General features: G+C 41.5%; 1 protein-coding gene across 1 annotated transcript in view; it reads left to right on the top strand.

Moving 5' to 3' along the window:
• cdh13 (cadherin 13, H-cadherin (heart)) overlaps positions 1–21,789 on the top strand; it is a 314,214-nt gene that overhangs the window by 117,292 nt on the left and 175,133 nt on the right. Inside the window, exons 3-4 of the mRNA XM_069162896.1 lie at positions 4,308–4,519; positions 15,434–15,547. Coding sequence (XP_069018997.1) covers positions 4,308–4,519; positions 15,434–15,547 — 326 coding nt within the window. The remainder of the gene's footprint in view (positions 1–4,307; positions 4,520–15,433; positions 15,548–21,789) is intronic.

Raw genomic sequence — 21,789 nt, 5'->3', positions numbered from 1 at the left:
AACACAACAATGGTGACACAAAAAAAAAAATCTAAGCTGTTAGATTCACCTCATAAACTCATCAACTGGGTTACTGTAATTCCAGCGTCAGGTTGCAAAATTTATCCTAAGTGATTCTGTATTTTGTCAACGTTGTGATGAACTTATTTACCAGTGACCACAGAGACTATTTTATTTCCCACCTCTTCCAGTTACTTGAAACCCAACTGAATAATAATAAAAAAAAGAAAGAATTTAAAATGTTTTTTTTTTTAATACAATTATTAAATTAGATTGTTGGAATTTAATTCTCATTCATACAAACCCTAGAGGGGGTCAGGTGTTTTTAATTATCTTAATAAAAGCTTAACTGAAAACTTTAAAATGGTGTTTTTGGTGCCGAGGAAATTGCAAGAATAAACGATCAGGCCTGAAGTCACTGGGGCCCTCGGCGACCGAGTTTCTGGAACATTTGCCATTCACAGGCTCCATGGGAGGTTTTTGGCCTGAAAGGAACTCGAATGTCAAACTTGAGGAAAAAGTTGAGCCCCCACACCTCCCTTCTCCTCTTGAATCATCAGCGAGGGATTTCGGTGACCCTCATCCATGTTGTGCTCAGTTATTTCAACCCTGAGCAAGAAAGAAAGTGGGTGTGTGGCGGTGCGGGTGCTGAGCAGGGTGAGTTGCGTTCTGTCATTGTTGCCTGACTTCAAAGCTGCTAGCTCACCATGCTCTCTTCTGAAATCCCCCAAAACCTGACAACATTAGAATACCATCAAACACTCTCCGGCTGCCTTTGAAATGCCACTGACACTGTTTGGTGCTGCAATTTGCAGGCTCTAAAGAGCGCGGCCATGTTATAGAAATAAATCTGAGGTTTGTAATGGGAATGGAAATGAACACATCTTTCATGCTCTGCTTTAGAAGTGAGAGTTGAATATTGAGATGGAGCCTTGTTTCCCTGGAGAGTAGGTTGTTGACTTTGTAGCTCTCCCTCATTGTCCATTGTAGCCCTCGCCATTCCCTTCATCCAGATGGCAAGAAACGATTCTGTCCAGAGGGAACACTTTATAATGTCTGCAGTGAGAGCGATTAAAGAAGCCAGACTAAACAGTCACAAAGGTTAAGTGTACTAAATGAGTGCTTTGATAGACTTCAGCCTATTGATTTTATAGTCAGAGATGACTAGCCATGGACTTTTTGCATTACGCTCGGTGCCGGCGTGATGGAAGATAGACCAGTAGTGATTGATGAGTTCACTGCGATGTACATCTATTGTTCCCGGAAGATGGAGGCTGGAGGAGAGGGAAGACATCAGGATAAGTGGACATTAGAGTCTTCGAGGAACTTCTTTTAAAGCCTAGCTACATTGCATTTCATTGTTATTGTGAAACATGAACAATACAAAGTCAGACGGCTTTCAGACGCCGAACATTATGTGTTAATTACAGCAGTGGGTTGCCCTTTGTCTTTGATTTGAGCTACACCCTTTTGCCTACTGTGTGCTAATCTGTATGCATTAGGACTATCATTTATTAATGTCCCCGTACAGTTTGGCTTGTGCGTCTCAGTCAGCACATTGTTTCTAAAATTAAGGGGAAGATACTTTCTCCAAGAAATTTAAATTGACCTATTTTAACAAACTTGCAGAAGTTGAACTGAAATTATATGAAGTGTGGAGTTTGCATGTTCTTGCTGTGCCTGTGTGGGTTTTCGCTTCAATTCCCTCCCACAGTCCAGACACACCTTAGGTTAAATGGTATTCTAAATTGGCGATAGCTGTGAATGAATGGTTGCCTGTCTCCCTGTGTTGGCCCTTTGAACATGATAGGTTCCTTAATAATCCATTCCTGGTTTCTTAAGCAACACCTGAGCTTACTGGTGCAAACAGCATGTGTACAATTCAATACCCCGTGCACAAGCTGTTTGCTACACAACAGGGAAGCGCAAAGGTTTTTGTCTGGAGCCCTTTATCTAACAGTTCACTGTCGCCGACACCATTTTGTTCCATTGCCCCCTGTGATACTTAAATCTGCTGTGAAAAACGCTGTTATGTTTTGTGTTGTGGATCTGTTTCTGATGAATGTTTGTTGTCAGTGATAACCAAGTGGTACATATACGATGCATGTTATAGCAATTCAAGCAGTTGAAAATATTCGGTTTGCACATTGGATTTACACGACTTAAATGTTCTCATTCAAATCAGATTTGGTTGTTCAATACAAAGATTTGACCGTTATTATTTTGTTTCATATGGAGCTGGTAATCAGAAAATCTGCATCACACACTTCTTTGTCTCTGGATCACAGAGGATCTCTCGTCTCGTCCACTTTCGACGGCACACGGCGGAGCTGTCGCTCTCCGCTACTCTTCCCGTCACGCCTTTTTGGATCTCTTGAGGAAATACTGCTCAACCGGAGGAATCTCAGTCGACTGATGGGTCCCATCGACTTTCTGGGAGAAGCGCTTGTTTGCATTAACAATAACTAAACACATAATGCTCTGATACCGTGCTACAAAGTAAACAGCGTACAGTGAAGCTTATGTCAAAGAAAGTGTGAAATTACTAAAGTAAAGCTGGATTACATGCATTCATCTTTTCATGGGAATCCCTTCTCGGTAAAAATAATTAATGTTTCAGAGTTATAATTACAAAATGTAAATACAGAGTTTAATTTCATGTAAACCTTAAGGATTAAATGTAAAACAACAACAACATACAGCCAAAAGAAAAAGTAATGCCTCCAAACAGCATACAAAAATGACAATAGTTAGATGGATTCAATAGAGGCCACGTTCAATTATTGATCCTGTATAAATGATATATGTACTGCAAAGATTAAAATAAATTGTATTCATGAGGTAGTGAGAATTGAACAGATAGACATCAAGGCAGTTGGAGTATTGGCTTCAACTTTTAACGAGCTGATTCAGCAGAGAAAGCTGGGAGCCTTTGCATTGATGACCGTAGCTGTGCTTTATCTTCAGAGAAACACCACTGATCCACAAGCTGCTCGGAGAAACTTGATAAATACCGGCTCAAATCTAAAGCCGTCTCTTCCTCAGAACGATGGCCACTCAGTCCCCGTTGTGAGCAGACCACAGAGAAGAGACCTTTGCATCTTTTGTAAAGGATTATTTCCAGCTCCTCATGAGCCACTGCAGAGTTGTTTTAGTTTTTTTGTGATGCGTTAAGCTATGAATCGCATCCATAATTGATGAATCATGTAGGACATTGTCTTGACAGCCTACCATCCTGCGATTGTCCCTGAGGAGAGGATAAACATTCTCAATCTTTCTTGTCTCAAGTTTTTCTTGTTTTGTTGACTTCGCAATAGTAGACATGTCAGTCGAAGAATCATGTGTCTCAATTACTAATGATAACCATATGGAATATTCGATGCACCATTTTTTCCTATTGCGGGAAATTCCTGCTTTCAAACAGAATTAAATTCGAGATCATGAAATCTTATATAAGCCACCATATGTTTGAGATAGACCCTTAGAGGCTTCAAAATGCTCCTGCTCTTTCAGACCCACGCTGAGAGTTCTACAGCACCACATGATTCCTGTTATACCTGCTTTTCTAATCATCAACATGTGTACACATCCACGCATGCACACTTCCTCTGGGACCCCTCTCCGATCCGCAACATTAGGAGGCATCACGGGAGGCCGAGGTGAAGGATGAGGGCGGGGAGGATTGTCATGGCTGAGGTTGGGGGAAGACATGGGGATCATGTCACAACACCGATGGGAGTGTGCGAGAGACAGATAAAGAGAGGATGAGCATGATCAGAAGGGATAAAGCCGGGTAGAGTCCTTGGCGGTATCTCCCTCAGTCAGACAAGACAGTCCTACATGTGTCACGTGCACATAGAACTTAAAGGTGACACTTTTTTTTCCTCCTGCATCTTAAATCCTTTCTTCATCCTCTTAACCAGATGAATTCTCCGTAGTAAAAGTAACAGTCCTGCAGAGGCAAGTTAGAAGCATCAATAGGTCTACAATGTAAAGCATGTTACGCAGCGGGTCATACATATTGCAGCAGGCTTGTATGAATAGAGATCACTGACTTTTATCATAGCCTAGCTGACAGCTCCTTAGAACGTCCCACTCTTTCTTCGGGGTATTTGTTTGTCTTCAGGGCATCTGCTTATATCTGAGAAATGTGGGGATTGTTTGACAGCCCCTTACGTTTTCTCCTTACAGTGCAGTGTATACCTCAGTGGCTGCATTTCATAGGGCAAAATTTGTCTTCACTTTTCGATGTGCAATTTGTTCGGAGTGATGTCAAAGTATCTGCCTGTTCCGTGTCTTTCTTCCAGTCGAGTTTGACGACTGTGCGGGGAACGAGGACGTGACGTTCGACGTGACGGATCCCAGCTTCCACGTGGACGGGGATCTGAACCTGGTACCTCGACGAGACGTTCCTTCCAGTGGGCCGGTCCTGTTCATCCACGGGCTCAGTGCACGCGCGGATGACGTAGCACAGGTGGACGTCACCGGACTGCCGGTTCAGTCAGCGCACACACTCGGGGTGAGGAGAATTTGGCACTTGCATGTGTGTGTTTTCTTCATTAGTTTCTTTATTTATACTTCATCAAAAGTGAAAAGGTTACGCTTCATTAAATTTTGAAAAGGTTACTGTAATGTAGCAAAACAGGGCATTATGTAACAGTGATTAAATAGCAATGCCAGCGGGTAAGTTAGAGGAGTAGAAGGTGTTTTTTCGTTTGATATTTAATTTTTTTTTATATTTATTTAATTTTGTGTCAAGTGCTGGAAGAGAAGACGTACTAAACTCTCACGTACTCAAGATGTAAAAATTAGACTACAGCTACTACGAGCCTGGTTGTGTTCAAAAGTAACAAAGTCCACCTACCACCACCTCTATAGCACATAATTAACACATAATAAACATGTGTTGTTGGTTTAATCTGCACAGAAAAGTACAAAAAGTAAGTGGACTCAGTCAATCAGTTGTTGTTGAGGGTGTTATGTGGTTATGCTGATGGTATTAATCGTTGTCAGCCCTCATTGCCTGTTTCTAAGGCTAAAGAGTCATTTTAAGTGTTAATAATCGATTGCTTCATGTCAAACTGTTACTTTACATGACGAGACAAAATGGATAACTCCGCATTAGAGATTTGCTCTGGGATGTAAACCCAGCCACTGAGTTATTCACAAAGCATTCATACATTAGTGATCTTAATTGCAAATTAAAAACATGAACAACCAAATTCATCAAATGTTCAGAGGCATCTGTTGTCAGTCACATTCATGCATATGTTGATGAATTGTAATCACTTATAAATGTGAAGCACGCTCATGCAACCTTAATTATCATCTATTAACATAATTGCACCACCTCAGAGAGGCCATATTTGGCAGTGTGGAAACACCCACATCCATAATTTTTTCAAACCAAATGGATGTTTGAAGAAGGTAAAAAGTAAATTTAGTGATGTGGAAATTTAAGTAATCGTCATCATTCCCAGCTTGTTTTTTTGTTCTAAAACTGTAATTGATGTTACATCTACAAGGAAATGTATGTAAAAGGTTTAAGAAAGAGAATTTATTTTTCTGAACTTGAACATGTGAAAGCTGCTGGACGTGGCCGCATACCAACAGCAGTGTTCTGCCAAAGCTATAAACATATCGTTACCTAACCTGATGCTCCAGATGGTTTGTTACGTAGAACCATCTGAGAAGTGGTCCCTGGAAACTGTTTGGAAGAGGGCAGGCCCTTTCAAGAAATCTTTGGCAGGTGACTGGATGAACCATCTGTCTATCCCCATCTACCACGGACGAAATTCAACCAATCAGGTCATTGTTGTTTTTCGAACGAACAGTTGGTTCCCGACGTCGTCACACCTAAACCCGAACCACTATTGGTGCAGACACAAACACATAACATGAAGCCTGAAGATGGAATCTCGCGTGATTTTGTGATCACAAGATTAATATTTACTATCACCAGAGATGTGTCAGATTCTAGCACTGCTGCAATAACAACTGATTCCAATTGTAAAAATATGAACCTCTTGTAAACGTGATAAACACTTTGAATTGTCACAATAAAAGTGAAAGACTTTGAATGGTCCCACTGTGACGTTCGCATATGGTTAACACGTGCTTCTTAACACATGCATGTTAACACAGTCTTCTTGAAGTATTTCTTGTATATTAGAATATAGGTTAACCCCCTTCTACATGGATGAATAACCATCATGTGCATAATTTTCTCTCTATTATTGTTTTTCAGTCATTGTTTTTGCATGAGATCACGTGGAAGTGTGAGAGGAAGGAAACACTTTTCTACATGGCAAAATAAACAGCCCGTAATGTTTTTGCACCAAGTTTGGGTCGGTGAAGAATTACACTGGCCAGTTTCAATTATATGGGTATTTGGCCAGTAAGCCTGCACCCCAGTGTTGAGCTTTGTTTCTCTGCAAATGTGTCCCTTTGTTTGTGTAATCTACAGACATTTTTTCCCACAGCCAGCAAATTGACTTCCTTACAAAAACTCTATGCACCTGAATTAACACCATTGTCCTGCATTCATATCCTTTATATACCTCAATTCTCCCTCTGCTTTGTCCAAATGCACTAAGTTGATTTGGAAAAGTTTCCACAGACTGCAGGTACAGCTTGTGTTCCCCTTCCTCTCTCAGAGATCATCGGTCTTTGTGCTGCAGTGCTCAGTGTCCTGCTGCTACCATTTCTCCTGCCTCCAGCTTAATGAATGTCTCCATCCCTTTCGGCGGTGATGTGGCTCTCATTTGTTTGTGTCTGCCACCATCGTTTATTTGGTTAGGTAGTCCATGGGTGTTACATTGGCAAGTCATTGAGGATATAAGTAAATTAGTCTTTGGCAAGTTATCTCTTGGAAGGGAAGTTCCTAGTGACTAATATCACCGTATGCTCTGTTCTCTGCATGGATAAATGTGTTTCTGTGCTTGTGTGTTCGCTTTCCACGAGATATTTATTTTCACAGAACATTTTACTTCGTGATCATTGGTAGCTTTAGTTGGAGAATTACATTTTTGCAATGTCAGGTTTTAGTGTGTCAGTCAGACGGTCCACCACTTTGGTTCAGGATGAAATATTCCAGCAACTATTAGGCTATGTTCAGACTGCAGGTAAATCAGATCTTTAGGACAGACTGTCTGCAGTGTTATTTGCAAGTGAACAGATCAGACTTGTTGTGTCCAGACATCACCAACCTATGTGCATGGGTTGCTGTGGTAACGACGTGCGCGCAGCTACGCTGGTGAGATGGCCTTCCAACATGGAAACTGCTGGCATGGAAGTAGCAGCAGACAAATCTACACTTTCTGCTAGCGCTGGCATAGATTGTGTTCACTCTCTGAAAATTATGTTTTCGCAGAGTGTCACGCTGCATGTGACGAAATCCTGAGCCACCGGAGCTTCCGGACTGAGACGCATCTGTAGAGATCTGATTGGAACCGCATTTCAAACCACCTCCAAATGTGATTTGGATCTGAGCTGCAAAAATTGCATTTCATGTGCTTTTTTTGCTGTTCAGACTTAAAAAAAAATCGATCTGGATACAAACTGGACATGACAAAGATCTGATTTGGGCTGGCAGTCTGAACATAGCCTTCGTTTCCATGAAATGTTGCAGACGTGCCTCCCAAGTAGATTAATCCTTTGTAATGTTTCCGTCCTTACATCTAGCCCTACCATGCGGTTTGTGTATTAAGTTTTGTGTTTTAAATGTATGAACAAATATTTAAATGACTGAGGTATAATTTGTTACATACATGTATTCATCTGGATGGATTGTACTCACCTTGGTAATCCTCTGACTTTTAGTCACCATAACGTCAACATTTTCTGTTGCCCAGTACTTTTGTTTATGACTAAATCCCTGCAAAAATAATGACAGATTTTCTAATCAGGCTCAGCTGCATTTTGTGTTTAGTTCTGACAATCTAATACAATAAGTTAAGACTGTGGTCATTGCAAGCATTAACCTTCTTTTTTTTTTTTTTTTTACCAGCATTACATCATGCTGACATTACTATTGATATCACAGCACTGCTCTGCCTCAGTACAACCTCAGAGAGGTAATTGTTGAGCCATGGGAACATGTTGGCATTATCACAATGGAGTATGAAAAAGCAAAAAGTGGTTAGAAGATCAGAGATTGTAAACAGGATGCAGTGCTATTATTACCAAGGGAAGATGGCTGAGGCTAAAAACTACAGTCGGCTTCCAGATAAATTTAACCAGGATGTTGCTCTTAGATGTGTTAGAAAGCGTTGCTTTGGACAACAAAAACCCTTATAGTTGGAACAAATGGCACATTATTACACCGTCACCATTCTTTCACCATTCTACGTATTTGTCTTTCCTTCAACTCCTGCTCGAAGATTGAATCACATTTTATCAGCGAAGCTTGATATCTCCAATTAAGTGCTTTATCTTTCCGGGGGACAGACGCTTTAATGTGTCTGTCTATCCTAAAGTGGAATAAATCGACTGTTAATTGCATAGCACAAATAGTTATAAAGCGCATGAATTAGGCTAAGGGTAAAGTGAAGAAACAAAGATGTAAAAAAAAAAATAGAGTTAGAGGCAGATTTCTCTTCTGAGACAGGGTGGTTAAAAGCTCTCATTATTTCACTATCAATTAATCTCCCAGAGCTCCTCAAGCTCTGGGACTCATATCATCAGAAAATCTATTGTTCCTTTCTCTGTCCATATCCTGTAGTCTCCCCGCACTCCCCACGCTCCCCGCCCCACGCTTCGGCAAAGTCTCAAGTGGCTTATCAAACACGTGTTCAGAGCAGCAGCCGCTTCTGAAGAATCTGTAACTAACTCATGGCATATTTGAAAGCTTGTTTCAATAAGCCAGGGGTTTGACTTGTGGAATGACTCTGCTCACAGCATCCACTGCAATCAAACGGCGAACTTTAAATCTCGAATTTGAGATAGTTATTGTGCTAGTCGAGTTGCCTTGATGTCTCTTCTGTGTTTTTTCAATTATTGTACCACACAGTAGGTGTTTTTTTGGAGATCACATTTTCATAATGAAATCGCTTTGTTATGTTGTTGTTAAAAGGGGATTTTGCATTTGCCCAAACCTTCCTTTTGTTTCCTGCCTAACGCAGAGCGGAAACATTCCAAGGTGATTTTATTGGCATAACAAATGACATGATGGCAGAAAATATTGGCTGGTGATAATTGATAAGTGCTGGGAGCGAAGGTGGAGGGAATCAGTTTTTAATTCCTCAGTGCGAGCTGCTAGTTTGCTGTACCAAGGGCCCAGAGGGAGAGAAGTGGCTGATTAATGATTCCTATTATGAGCAAAACTCTGTATTCAATGAGTAATTTATTCCCCTTTTTTGCAGCCGATCAATATGTGAATTAATGGAAGAATGCATTTCAATTTAACAAATGCATGCTTCAGGATATGGATTTTTGTGTGTGTATTATTCCTTGTTGTTTTGGTTGTGTTATGCAGAACAACTGTTATGCAGAACATTATATTGCCTTCAGGGGGCATAAACAGGCACCATTCAAATGTAACAACTGATAAGAGGCAAAATAATCTGAGTCCAAAAGCCTATTTATTTTGCTTTTGTTATGTTTCATCCATTTTCGTGCGCCGAATGAAATGTAATATTGCATCCTATGCAAAATCCTCATCCTGCAATGGCAAATAGATTTTCTCTAACCAAGCTTTCAGTGTTCAGTAAGGCTTTTTGGGGATGACTAAAATGTGACATCTTGCAACCACAGCACAACAGCTCACATTATACAACACAACCCAAATAATCTTCTTCTGTCTGTCTCCGTCCCACTCACGCTGTATCTCCTCAGCTTGTTCTGTAGCTCTCATTTGTTAATTCTGTTTACTGCCCTTGTCTGTTGTCTGTCTCTTTTACATTAGTTCCTCTACGCCCTGCATCTTTTGCTGAAGTGGTTTAATATATCTGCTAATTTACAATTTTTTTGTTTTTTTTGTTAGCTTTACTGCGGGGGAGTGAGAAAACCAAAAAGCTTAACGTCACATAAATGTACAAAATCAGCAAGAAAAACATGAATTTTCAAAGCATTGATAAGACCTCCTGCCTAATGGTGTTTTCATTAAAAATAAAAGGGGAACTAAGAAGCCAGCCAAGTTTTCAATTGGTGATCAATTTTCAGATAAACAAACCATATTTGAATAATTTTCAAGACCATCTATCATGTGGTGTTGAGTTTTTTAGTCCAGCTCCACTCATATCTGCAATTTACTGTTCATAACAACAGATGCAAAGTCAATTTGTTTTTGTATTGTTTTTGCTTCTAGCTATAAATGTTGTTGAATACACTGAAGAATACTGTATTTGATTTAATGTTATGCAATGTCCCTCACAGGAGTGAGACACATTGGGTCACTAGGTGGTTCTGCTCCAATCTGGTCTACAGCCATCTTAAAGGTCCCAAATAGAAGAAGGTGATTGTTCAAATTTTGTAAATAAATAAAAAAAATTAGTTGACAGCTGAAATAGAGAAGCTAAAATTGGATTATGAAAATGATGCTCAGGTCTCTTAGACTTTGTTAAAAGCCTCCTCCCTGGGTTTCGGCACCATCAGCAGATGAGAGAAAAAGTGTGACGGTGACAGAAGTCAAGGGAAACATGGATCATCACATGGATGACTTTTTCAGGTCAGCACAGGATAACAAAGACATTATTTTAGACGTGCGTTTTAAGATGAAGGAACGATTGTTGATAATCAAAACTGTTCATATTTTCTTCCTGATGGTTTATAAATACAGATTAAAAGCTGCTCTACAATAAACTCAACGCATGGTTATCAAAAATGTGGTCCCAAACAAGAATGACAATAAAGTAAAGATAAGGACTTAACATTGAGCTAATGTGCTTTTAGTGCGATGACATTTAATTCACTTCTAAAAGCACCAGTTTTGAACATCTTGATTTGAAACAGTTCTGTCTGGATTATTGTCAGGACACACTCTTTACTACTATCTGCAGATGAGGTCGTAACATAATCACTTTGGCACAGCATTAATTAATGCAGCTAATTAAATTCCGGTATAGGCATCAGTCATCAGCGTATTGCTACATTCTGCTCGGCCAAGATGAAAAGTGTTCATGCTTTATTGATTATATTCAAATAAAGTGTGTAACATTGTGCTGTCAACACCCAAGTTGAGGAGCATGTTTTTTTTTTTTTAGATGTGTCTGAATTTATTATTTTCTCCATGTACATACTGCTGACATCAACACAACTGCACATTTAGAGAACTGACTGATTACCTGACCTGGCTGCATATCCAAGAGTTTACTCCACATCCAGTTGCTGTGCGTTCCCGTCACCACTGGCCGACGCTGGCCTTGATATTATCCATTTCTCACCAGGTCTCCAACACGTTGTCAGAAATGAGTAACGACACTTCTCAATATAGCATTGAGAGTGAAAATGGCAGAATGGACAAGGACGTGACATTGCTGCCACAGTAACTCTAAGCCGAGATGACAATGACAAAGGCTCCATCTTTCTCTGCCTCACACACACAGACACATGCTGTAGTTCAATATTGAATATATGCATGCAAACAGTTTCGACATGCACCCTTCTGTTTTTACCTATTTATTATCAAGTATCCAAAAACATGCACCTCAGGACTGTGCTGACAGGTCATCATTGTAAATGAGAATTGGTTCTCAATTGATATTACCTGGTTAAATAAAGGTCAAATAAATAAATAAGTATCTTTAAATCTTTTTAACTGTTTCTTTTCTTTTCAATGAAATGCCCTGATGATGGCTTAAATGGCAGACAGAGACAGAGACAGACAGAGAGAGAGGCAACATGTTTTAAGGTTGGATCAGGGTTGATGATGCAGCAGTAATTTATTAACAGAACACATTAAAGATTCATGGCTTCTTTCTCTTACGGTGTCACCAAACTATAAGAACACTATTCATCACACATGCAGACGGCAAAGGGAGGAAGTGAGAAGAACAGCTCCTGCTAAGTGAGAGAAAAGAATGAGTTAACGCTGCAAAGTGGCAGGTATAAAAGGTGAGAGGACAGAGAGAGCGGGGCTGCAAGATATCTTTCCTAGAATGCTCTGTGGTGAGCGGGACAAAACGTCTGCATCCAGCTCAACACGCTTTTGTCAGTGCATCTTGCCGACCTGATCCACCTGCAGAACATTGATAGGTTTTAAAGCGCCATCACTCCCTCACCGTATCCACTGAATCTCAGCTCAGTGAAGACGTGGATTTGACAGCGTGATTTATCTTGGCCCTAACTCCTCTCACCAGCCACTAAAAATACCTCATGGTGCCTGTTTGCCTCCCAGCTCTTCTTACCCTCCTTTACAAATATCACACAGCTGAGACGTGTGCATGATGGGATTGATGCGCTCATCCCTGGGCTTCCGACTCGGGGCCAGATTTTTTTTACTGGCAGTGCTTTAAAGTCCATAAAGTTGCTTGTGAACCGGTCACATAAATATACACACACCACTGCCTGTGCTCTTAAGACACAAAATAGGTCCTATAATCTCTCATAGTTTTGCGCAGTGTTCTGTTTAATAGCTTCAGGTTTGAGATTTCTGTCTTTGACATTTCAAAGGTCATCCCCCAGTGGATTTGATAAGGATGGTCATTTCAGAGACCGCTTGGTGTGTCTTTGGTTTGTTCTGGTCGGGTTGTGTTTGTGATTACTGTTTCATCATGGTTTTTTTCTGAACTTCGTCGCCGGGAGTGGTGGAGGGCTGCGGCGGTTAGTGATGTCAGGGTTCGGCAGATAGAGGCGAGTCTCTGTCGACAAATGGCTCAGTTTTTCCCCCCTTTACCTGCTCTCTGCCCGTCATCCTGACAGAGGTGAGAGTGCTGCCAGAGTCCCTGTCAGCCAAGAACAGCAGTGTGAACAGTAAACATGCAAACAGCCCCCTGCATACACACAACCATATCAGTGTGCACTGCACATTGTCAATAAAGTGTTGCACAGTAGGCTCTAAAAGATGAAGGACAAAAGAGACTATTTGCATTGCAAATGAAACCACAAAAACCTCAGGTCGGTATTTTCTCTTTCATATTGAAAATGTGTTTTCGTTTTACCAGGGTTCGGTGGCCAGACTTGTTGCCGTGTTGTTTCTTTCATCATCGTTCTTTCATTTTGCTCAACATTTTGCTCAAGCCGAACATCTGCCATTATGTAGACAATGGACTGTAGGACATTAGTGTTTACAAACTTCAGATCCAACTGAAATCACATTGTTTTTGCCATCTTTAGTCATCCTTATTGTAATTTAACATAACTTGAAGGTAGGAAAATACTAGAAATGTCCCTTTTCTGGAAGCGTTTGTGTTTGATTGATAGCCGCTGGCAGACTGGGCCGTGACAGAGAAAAGGAGATTGACAAACTAAATGAACACGTGCTGCAAACTGTAGTTTACAAGGCATATGCGGACAGTTTTATATGCAGTGGTAATAAACTGTAAGGGGCCACATTAGCATCTGAAAAAGATTGAAATTACATTTGCAAGTAAGTTTTTAAGCTCAGCTGATGTTTAATTAGCTAAATAGTTAACTCATGAAGCTATTTAGCTATCTCGCCTGCAAATTGAAGTTATGAAATGCACTTTCCCTCAGTGGATGTTGGTGTGGGCAAGCAGAATCAACTATAAGATGTCCAGAGCTATAGTTAGATTAGAAGAAGACATGAGTAAGAAAGCTAATGTGTGTTGTGGAGCAGACTGCTGTTGAATTAAATGATTTGATTGGCCCTGTGAAAACACTAATGGCTCTCTGGCTGGTTAAAACAAAGACATGGGAGGCAGCTATGATTTACACAACATCCCTGGGCTGTCGTTGGGGTCTGATCTGTCTGTGCGATGCTGAGTTTACCCAACAAAATGATGCTGAAACTATGAAAACCACTTCTGTGCTGTAAAAGGGAGCCGAGTAGACGTGCTCTGGTGCTGTCCTTGGGCTGCCAAGAAGCAGGTGGCAGATTAGCTCTCTATGAGGGTAATTGCTTTCCCTCTGACCCGACTTATGATTATTTTGGAAGATCAGGCTGCATCACTGAACAGTGCTACACTGCCTGGGGAATGTTATTTCTATGTTTCGGATATTATGGTGGGTCTCGACAGCCACAAACAGGGACAAACTGGGGGTAAAAAAAAACAATACAAACAGGTTATAAACTAAAATGTAAATACATCTTCGTAAAATGTTGACCAAATTCACTCGCAATACATTCTATGACATTGTCCTGAATGTATATAGATGTTTGCTCAGTATGTCATTTTACTATTATTAGTCATAACACTTTTATTAAATCATATTTGTGGACATATTTATGGTTATGCCAGAGCATTTGAGTGTGCGTTTGTGCGTGTGTGTGTGTGTGTGTGTGTGTATGTGTGTGTGTGTGTGTGTGTGTGTGTGTGTGTGTGTGCTCCTCGGCTCGTGTCCAGGAGAGACAGTCAGCAGACTGTCCTCCCCTGTAGGTCATCACCTCCGTGTTAGCAGCCCGGATTTCTGCTTCCTGTTTATGGTGTCAGTGACAGGCATTATTTCCGTCAACATCCAAGCGGAATGACCACGACTCTATCAGTGATTTCAAAGTGTAGGAGAGAAGGGAGCATTTTCTTTTTTTTACTATATCATATAGTTTAAAAAAAAAAACAGGCTTTTGTTTACTAAAACAGGATAGTAGAAGATGAAATTAGAATATGCTATTGTGTTCTCGAGCAAAAACAACATCAGAATGGCTCCTTGTGCTTCAACGATGCAATTGCTCCACCAAAACCTTGTCATCTCTCATTTCGTCATTTCTTCCATCTCTTCGCATCTTTGTTTTTGCTTCCTTTACTTCTCGTTCCTTTCCTCATTTAACATACACAAAAAGAAAAGAAAAAACAGACAAAGGATATAAATTCCGCTGCAGTGAGTGCGGCAGAAAACACGCATTTTATCTTTGCCCAGAGAAAATCATCTTCTCTCTAAATGTGTAAAGCATATGTTGCTGCCTGCCAGGCATTCAGACACTTTGCATTATATATTATATGCCATTCTTTATCAAAGAAAAAAAAGAAATGGGTAATTCTTCCAGGAGAGGCTTGTGTCAACATGTTTTCTCTGTTTTTCAATGCATACTTGACTGCTTACTGTGAGTGTGTGTGTGTGTGTGTGTGTGTGTGTGTGTGTGTGTGTGCGTGTGTGCGTGTGTGTGTGTGTGTGTGTGCGTGCGTGTGTGCGTGTGTGCGTGTGTGTTTCTGCGATGTTGTTGTTTTTCTAGGATAATTGGTAAAAGATGCTAAGAAGTAATTTTAGAAGAATTATTGGGGACGTCACCTCAAAGGGGAATTGCTTCACAGTCGGGCGAAACATAAAACATAAGGGATGTTTTTTCCAACTCTAACAATATGGTTTCCCTCCTCTGTAGGGTTTCCTGGGTCTCGGCCAGAAGCTGCCACACAGATCCAAGAGATCCCTGCTGGTGCCTGCTGTGATTGTGACTGAGAATCAGAGAGCTCCTTTCCCCAAGATCATTGGCAAGGTAAGAAACGTATGGTCCTATCATACACTCAGTCGGGCTTGATTTCCCAGCTTCACCCATATCTTAAAGTGGAACAAGCTGTATTTCATAACAATAAAATAAGATTGAGTTAGATGTTTTGCATTTGAAATGCTCACTGGAGAGTAAGTTGCCTAAGTTACAGAACCAAATATTGAATATGTGTATGAACTTGGATTTCTTTATTTATTTTTGTCTTTGGCCATTTAAAAAAATATATTTCAACTCTGTTCATGTTAAGATAACAAATGAGAAGGGTATGTTGTTCTTCCATATCTGTTACAGCGCCATATAAAATGTATTGTGAAAGTTATCAATAGTAACTGTACCTCCCAGTGGACAATGAAAGCTAGGACAGGATCGTAAAAAGTTTGTTTTAATCTTGGGATATTTGGATGGCAGAATATTCTCCAGAGCACAATACCTTCTAAAGATTTATTCCTTGTTTCATCACTGATGAAGGATTATATTTGTCCAGCTCAACCCCTGTTGAAAAGGCTAAAGACTAAGTGACACAGCTAATTATTTACGAGGCAGATAATGAATTGTGTGTCATTACATTCTATTTTTTTTTTGGAACTTTCCCCAGTTTCTCTTCCATAAATTTCCTCTCAAGGCAGCTGCATTGTTCTATTTTGTATCAGAAGTTTGTGTCGAAGATAAATCACTTCACCCGAGTCATCTTTGAACAAACGGTCAGCTAAAAGCCTCACATTTTGATGCACGGGTAGGGGTCCACATTTTCTCTGGGTGTTACAAAACTTTGATGTACCTCTGCTCGTCAGTCAGCTTTGTTCTAGATAGGGCCGGGCACTAAGAGATCATCCACATCTCTCGATGCCCCGCTGAGACTAACATAAAAAGATATCCCATACTGAGCCCTGCGCGTAATATGTAATTGTACCCTGGAGAATATGACCACGGTGCAGAGCCGGGGCTTCCAGCTCAAACTGAACCTGTACTCCGTATGGTCCCTGTGAAGCGACTCAAAGGCCCAGAGATACGCGGTTAGTAGTGAAGGACGGTGGCCTTGGTGAGCGTGCATGTGTGAAATCATTAGGTGATTTCTTTTTTTTTCTTTTCTTTTTTTTGGTGGGGGGGCAGCAACCAAAGTCCATTAAAATTTTGAAAATATATTGTGAACTGCAGGAGGGTAGAGAGGAAAGAGTAGTATAGAGTAATAATCTGTGATATGCTTTGAATCGGCTGTTGGTTGAGAGCACATGGAACTGAAAATTCTTCTTCTTTTAAAAGTAGGTGAATTACTTATTTACTTACTTATTACTACCAATTACAGCATACGCAAATAATTAGTTACCTGGGGAAGTAATGTGTTATTTCATTGCACACATATCTATATCGTTTGAGTGTTGCCTGCCCTGGATTGCCAAGGGCCTCTTGCCCAGTCTGCTTTTGGCCAGATACCTCAGAGGCGGCGGTTGGCTGTCATCTTACCTCTTTTTCTTCGGCTCTTTACCCTGCATCCCTCTCCGTACGGCTTCTTTGTGAGCTTCCCAAGGTGCGCATCGTCCTCTGCCACCGCCTGATTCTCTCTTTGCCCCTGCCCACATCCATGAACCTTCTTCGGTCGAGGCTGCGGCTGGCTGGGACCGGCTTTGCGAGACGTGACCCCCATATTCTGGGCCTTGTTTCCGACCAGACGAGCCTGTGTTTTTCTCCACGAGAGGCTCCCAGTGGCCTGCCCTAAGGGCTGACGGGCTTGATGTCAAGCTGCACACGGAGGGCAGTGCTTGGACCCCACCCAGTCAAACCAGGTCCTTGCCCCCCATTAGGAACCTTATTCAGTCGGGCAGTATCACTGATTGCTCTCCATGCACCTCTGGGTACCCGTCAGTTCTCCGAGCAGGAAGGAAATTGGGGGAGTAGGTTGCTTAGGTCTGCTACAGACCGCAGTTGTCCGTCACTATTAATACACAAAATCAAACTAACGAGCCCACTGAAATTTCAGTAATTGTAACTGCATTATTCAATTATTTGAAGAAGTAGTTTGTTACATTAATAGACTGCCAGAAGTAGTAAAATCAAATGAATGCTTTTCTTCGTAACATGTTACTCCCAACACTGATAGACTGTCAGCTACAGGCCTTGCCATACTTTCCCACGTTCATGCGAGGTCGTCGAAGCATAGTGCGTACATGACATGAATTATTTTCCCTCTCTCCTTCCCCTGTGGTTCCTCAACTGTCCTTCTCTTCCTCCCATCCCCACTTCTCATCACTTTCCATTTGAACATTCCATCCATTTCCCTTACATCCCAGTACCCCTTCTTCCCTCTTCTCTACCTCCACACTCAGCCTTGCATGAGGAAACAGGCTAATGTGGGCTATTTTACCCAATAGAAGCTATATGTTGGCGACTTGGGGGAAATTGATTTTCCACACCAATAGCTTTCCCTCTCCTAATACAACCTACCACTTCCGTATGGCAGCCATTCATTTTTTCATACTTCCCTCTTTACTCAGAGAAATAAGCAATAGGAAGCAGGGGGAGAGTTGAGCTTGGGAGTGCTGCGGTTTGACATGTATGTCAGTGTGCATACGCACACGTGTGCGGAGAGCGCGGGTGTTTGTGCGCGAGGTGGATGGTGGGTCGGCTGTCAGCGGGGCTCACAGGGGAAGGGTAAGAACCTTGTTGTTTATGTCACACCTCCTGCTAGCTGTGGAATTGTTTTGATACAGAGGTCTCTCCCCTGCCCTCCCTTGGGGGCCCATAAACAGTTCACAACAGCTCACAAAGCAGCTGGAGCATGCAATGAAACTGATATGCTTAAATGTTTCTCTTAGCACACGGCACTTCAGTCACTGCTGATAGGACTATTTTTTTTCAAACTACTCAAGTACTCGGGAAGATAAATCAGTCATAACTCAAGTTTAAATGTTTATTCCTGAAGCTTTTTTTTTTTTTTGCTCATGTCTGGGATTAAATGTGAGTCAGGAGTTATTTTCATTGGGGATAGAAAGCTGTGTAACCTCACTGTTTTAAGGAAAAATAATTTGTGCATCCACAAATTCAGTTTGTGGATGTATAAATTATCCCGTTTTTCCAAGAATTCTGATGGCACATTTCCCTGCCTGTCTGCACTTAACACTAGATCCTTTTCTTCACCGAAAGAACCAATACCACTGTGTGCAAATATAATCAGCAAAATGTGCCGAGGGTATCAAAAGTAAAAGTACATAAAAGTAAACAAATGGACTGGCTGATCGTTAAAACTGAGGCTTCAGTGTGTAAGCAGCATGTTACGCGTATAACTGGTAAAGGTGGTAACTAGTTTGAATTCATGTGTTTAAGGGTTGTCCAGGATTGCCCCTCCAAAGAGCTAAAATAAATCTGAAGGGCCAAAGGTGGATTAATACAATTCCAACATACAGATGTGGGTTCATTATTTGAACTTGTCTCTAATCTTAGATCTTGCAGTATATGAATCATTCACCCCCTTCGCCTTGAATTTTTTAGTGAAACCCACTGAGATAGTTGGGATAATAATATATGACTGCCATCCATTGCTCAGTCCTCGAATGTACAGAAGTGTTGCTTACATGGGTTTATCACAAAATCTCTGAATCCCACTTCAGCTATTACGATTGTCTGCAGGAGAAGGACATGGATACCGTGCGAGAGAGAAATGAAGCACACCTCTCGAGCTGGGGCCATGGCCGGGCAAAAAGCTCACGCATGTAGACCAGAGCTTCCCTTCGTTCTGCACGCCAACATCTGCTCCTCAGAAGACAAACTAGACTGCCTCGTGTTAGATCTAACAATTAGGACCTGTGGCACCCACAGCTTCACCAAGAAATGGTAGTTTGACAATGTACCAGAGGATGGCATTAGCTATCGAGGGGCTGGCGATGTTCAGATTGGAGCTGCGCTCTCGGTGTCAAATCGACGGGCAGCGGCATCTGAATGTACATCAACAATGATTGGAGCACTAATGCCCAGTCTGTTCTGAGTCATTGGCCCCCAGCTGATACATGTTGGTGATTAAGTGACCGTTTTACTTGCCCAAAGAGCAGACCATCATTAACATTACAGATTCATACATTCCTTGCAATGCAAAGGGTCGCTTCATCAAAATGATATTACCCAATCAGTGGCATGCAAAATAACCATCCTGATAATGCTTTTCATCATGGCCAGTGATTTTAATTCGGCCGACCTGAAGACAGTCTTTTCCACATGGCTGCACGGGCCCGCTATTTGCGCGAGGGTCGGTGACAGGCCGTACACAACTCATGTTCAGTTTGTGCACGGCAAAAGAGCTCTCCTCTCCCACACACGTACCAGCTACCCCCTGTCAGAATCAGTCGCTTTATCTGGCCATAACCCAGGTTCACTAAAATTAGTGTCTGATGCTATTTAGCTTGTGCTCGTATCACTCCAGGGCAGCTGCTGTGTCTCCCTCCTCCTCTCCTGCCCTGCTCTCTCCTCCTCTCACCTCTCTAGTGAAGCGACTTCCATCCCCACATTCAGCTGATTCTGTCAGAGGACACGTTGTGTGTTATGCTTTTATACAAGCTGCTAACTGGACGTAACAAATTAAAGCTAGGCGGTAGCTAATAGTGTCCATGTTTGCTCGGTGGTTAAGCTAGCTAAATAACCCTGCATCGCAGCAAAGCGTGAAATAGACACGCCGGTCCACTACAGCAAAACGTGAGAGGACCACGTTTTGTGCTTTCCGGGCAGGAAAGTTACACATTTTGTAAGGGCGAAACTTACACGTAAGTGTCATGTGACGTGGGTTCATGTGACCAAGGTGTCATGTGGGACCATAAGTTTCGAATCTAGGAGGTGACTACTTTTTTCTTGACGTGTTTTTTTTGTTTGCTGACAACAACCATGTTCCTTTTCCCTAAACCCAACCATGTGTTTCTGCAAAAAGTAGAATTTTCCTGTAAATCACATGGCTCAAAGCATGCAGTAGGTTTCATTTTCGTCCACTACAGTAAAACGTGTAACTTTCAGGCCGAGACAGCCCAAAGTGCGGCAATTTCAGTGGACCGACGTGTCTATTTCATATTTTGCCGTGATACCGGGTTGAGTTTAATGGATGTTTCACCGTGTTCTTGCTTAATACCCTGTAGCCCTTATAATAGATGGGGTTGTACTTGTTGCAGGTTCTCACCCGTCAATAGCTTTTTTTTTTTTTTTTTCAAATACCTGGCCATAAAGTCCCTTGCACCTCTGCTGTCAATTTCTCTTTAGTTTCTCTGTTCTTTTCTGAGCCGATATACATTTAAGTGAACGATAACCCACCAGATCAGGTGTCACTGGATTTTTGCGGTTTCTACGGTTGGCTGGCTCAGTGGTTTGACTTATTAAAAATGTCTCACAGTGAGAAGTTGCGCAGTTCAAACCCTCAGAGCTTGCAGAGGCTGTCAAATTCTCCCCAATGCCTGTGCACACTGCTTCCAGTGAGAGCTCAAAAGAAACAATGTTTAGGTAATTAGAAATGTTCAATTGCTCATTAGTATGAAAACTTGTCTGTGATTGACCACTTCACTTGTGTATGTCTAAATAGGCTCCCACCACTTGTGCTCCTGATCAGAGAAAGTGGCTATAGAAAGGAGAAGGATAGTTTGGATGAGTTCAGGATCCTGACTGGAAAAAAACCCGCCTGGCAACAAAACTGATTTCATATACTTTACTGGATATTTACTATTTCCAAAAAGTCGTTAAAGCAAACTCATTCGTCCGCAATAGAACAAGTGCAAATTCATAGTCTAACAACAAAACATAGAGGGAGTTTCAAACAAAAGTCCCAGCTTTGTAAGCATGAAGTCTCAGACACTTCATTCTGAAAAGGCATGTTGACTTCCAGAGCTGTCAGTTATTCAACCTGTGTTTGTCCTACCTTACCTCAGGGTGCAGCTCACAAATCAACTCAATGTTTCTAACTTGACATGACAGCTCCAATAAAATAATGTTGGATGAGCGGAACGAGGGTCTGGTTTGGTTGTAGCCTCAGCTAATATAGTAAGGAGAACAGACACGTCTGGCACCTTTGTTCCATTGTTTCAGTGCAAGGTGCGTCCTGATTTGCTCCGCCTGTCATCTGCTGTCAACCTTTACACGCTTTTTTTTTTCTACTTTTATTCCTGTATCTTTTTACTTTTTCTCCAAAAGTTCTATCTTTCTTTTTCTTTCTGTTGGTGCTCCTCCTCTTACAAAAAGAAGCCATCAACACCGGATCTTTATCTGAGCTT

This window comes from Embiotoca jacksoni, unplaced genomic scaffold (genome assembly GCF_022577435.1).
Source record: "Embiotoca jacksoni isolate LCO1_2020_lvr unplaced genomic scaffold, fEmbJac1.0.p SCAF_3, whole genome shotgun sequence".
In the NCBI taxonomy this organism is placed as follows: Eukaryota; Metazoa; Chordata; class Actinopteri; family Embiotocidae; genus Embiotoca; species Embiotoca jacksoni.
The sequence above is the reverse complement of the archived record's forward strand: the minus strand, read 5'-3'. Positions and strand labels throughout refer to the sequence as shown.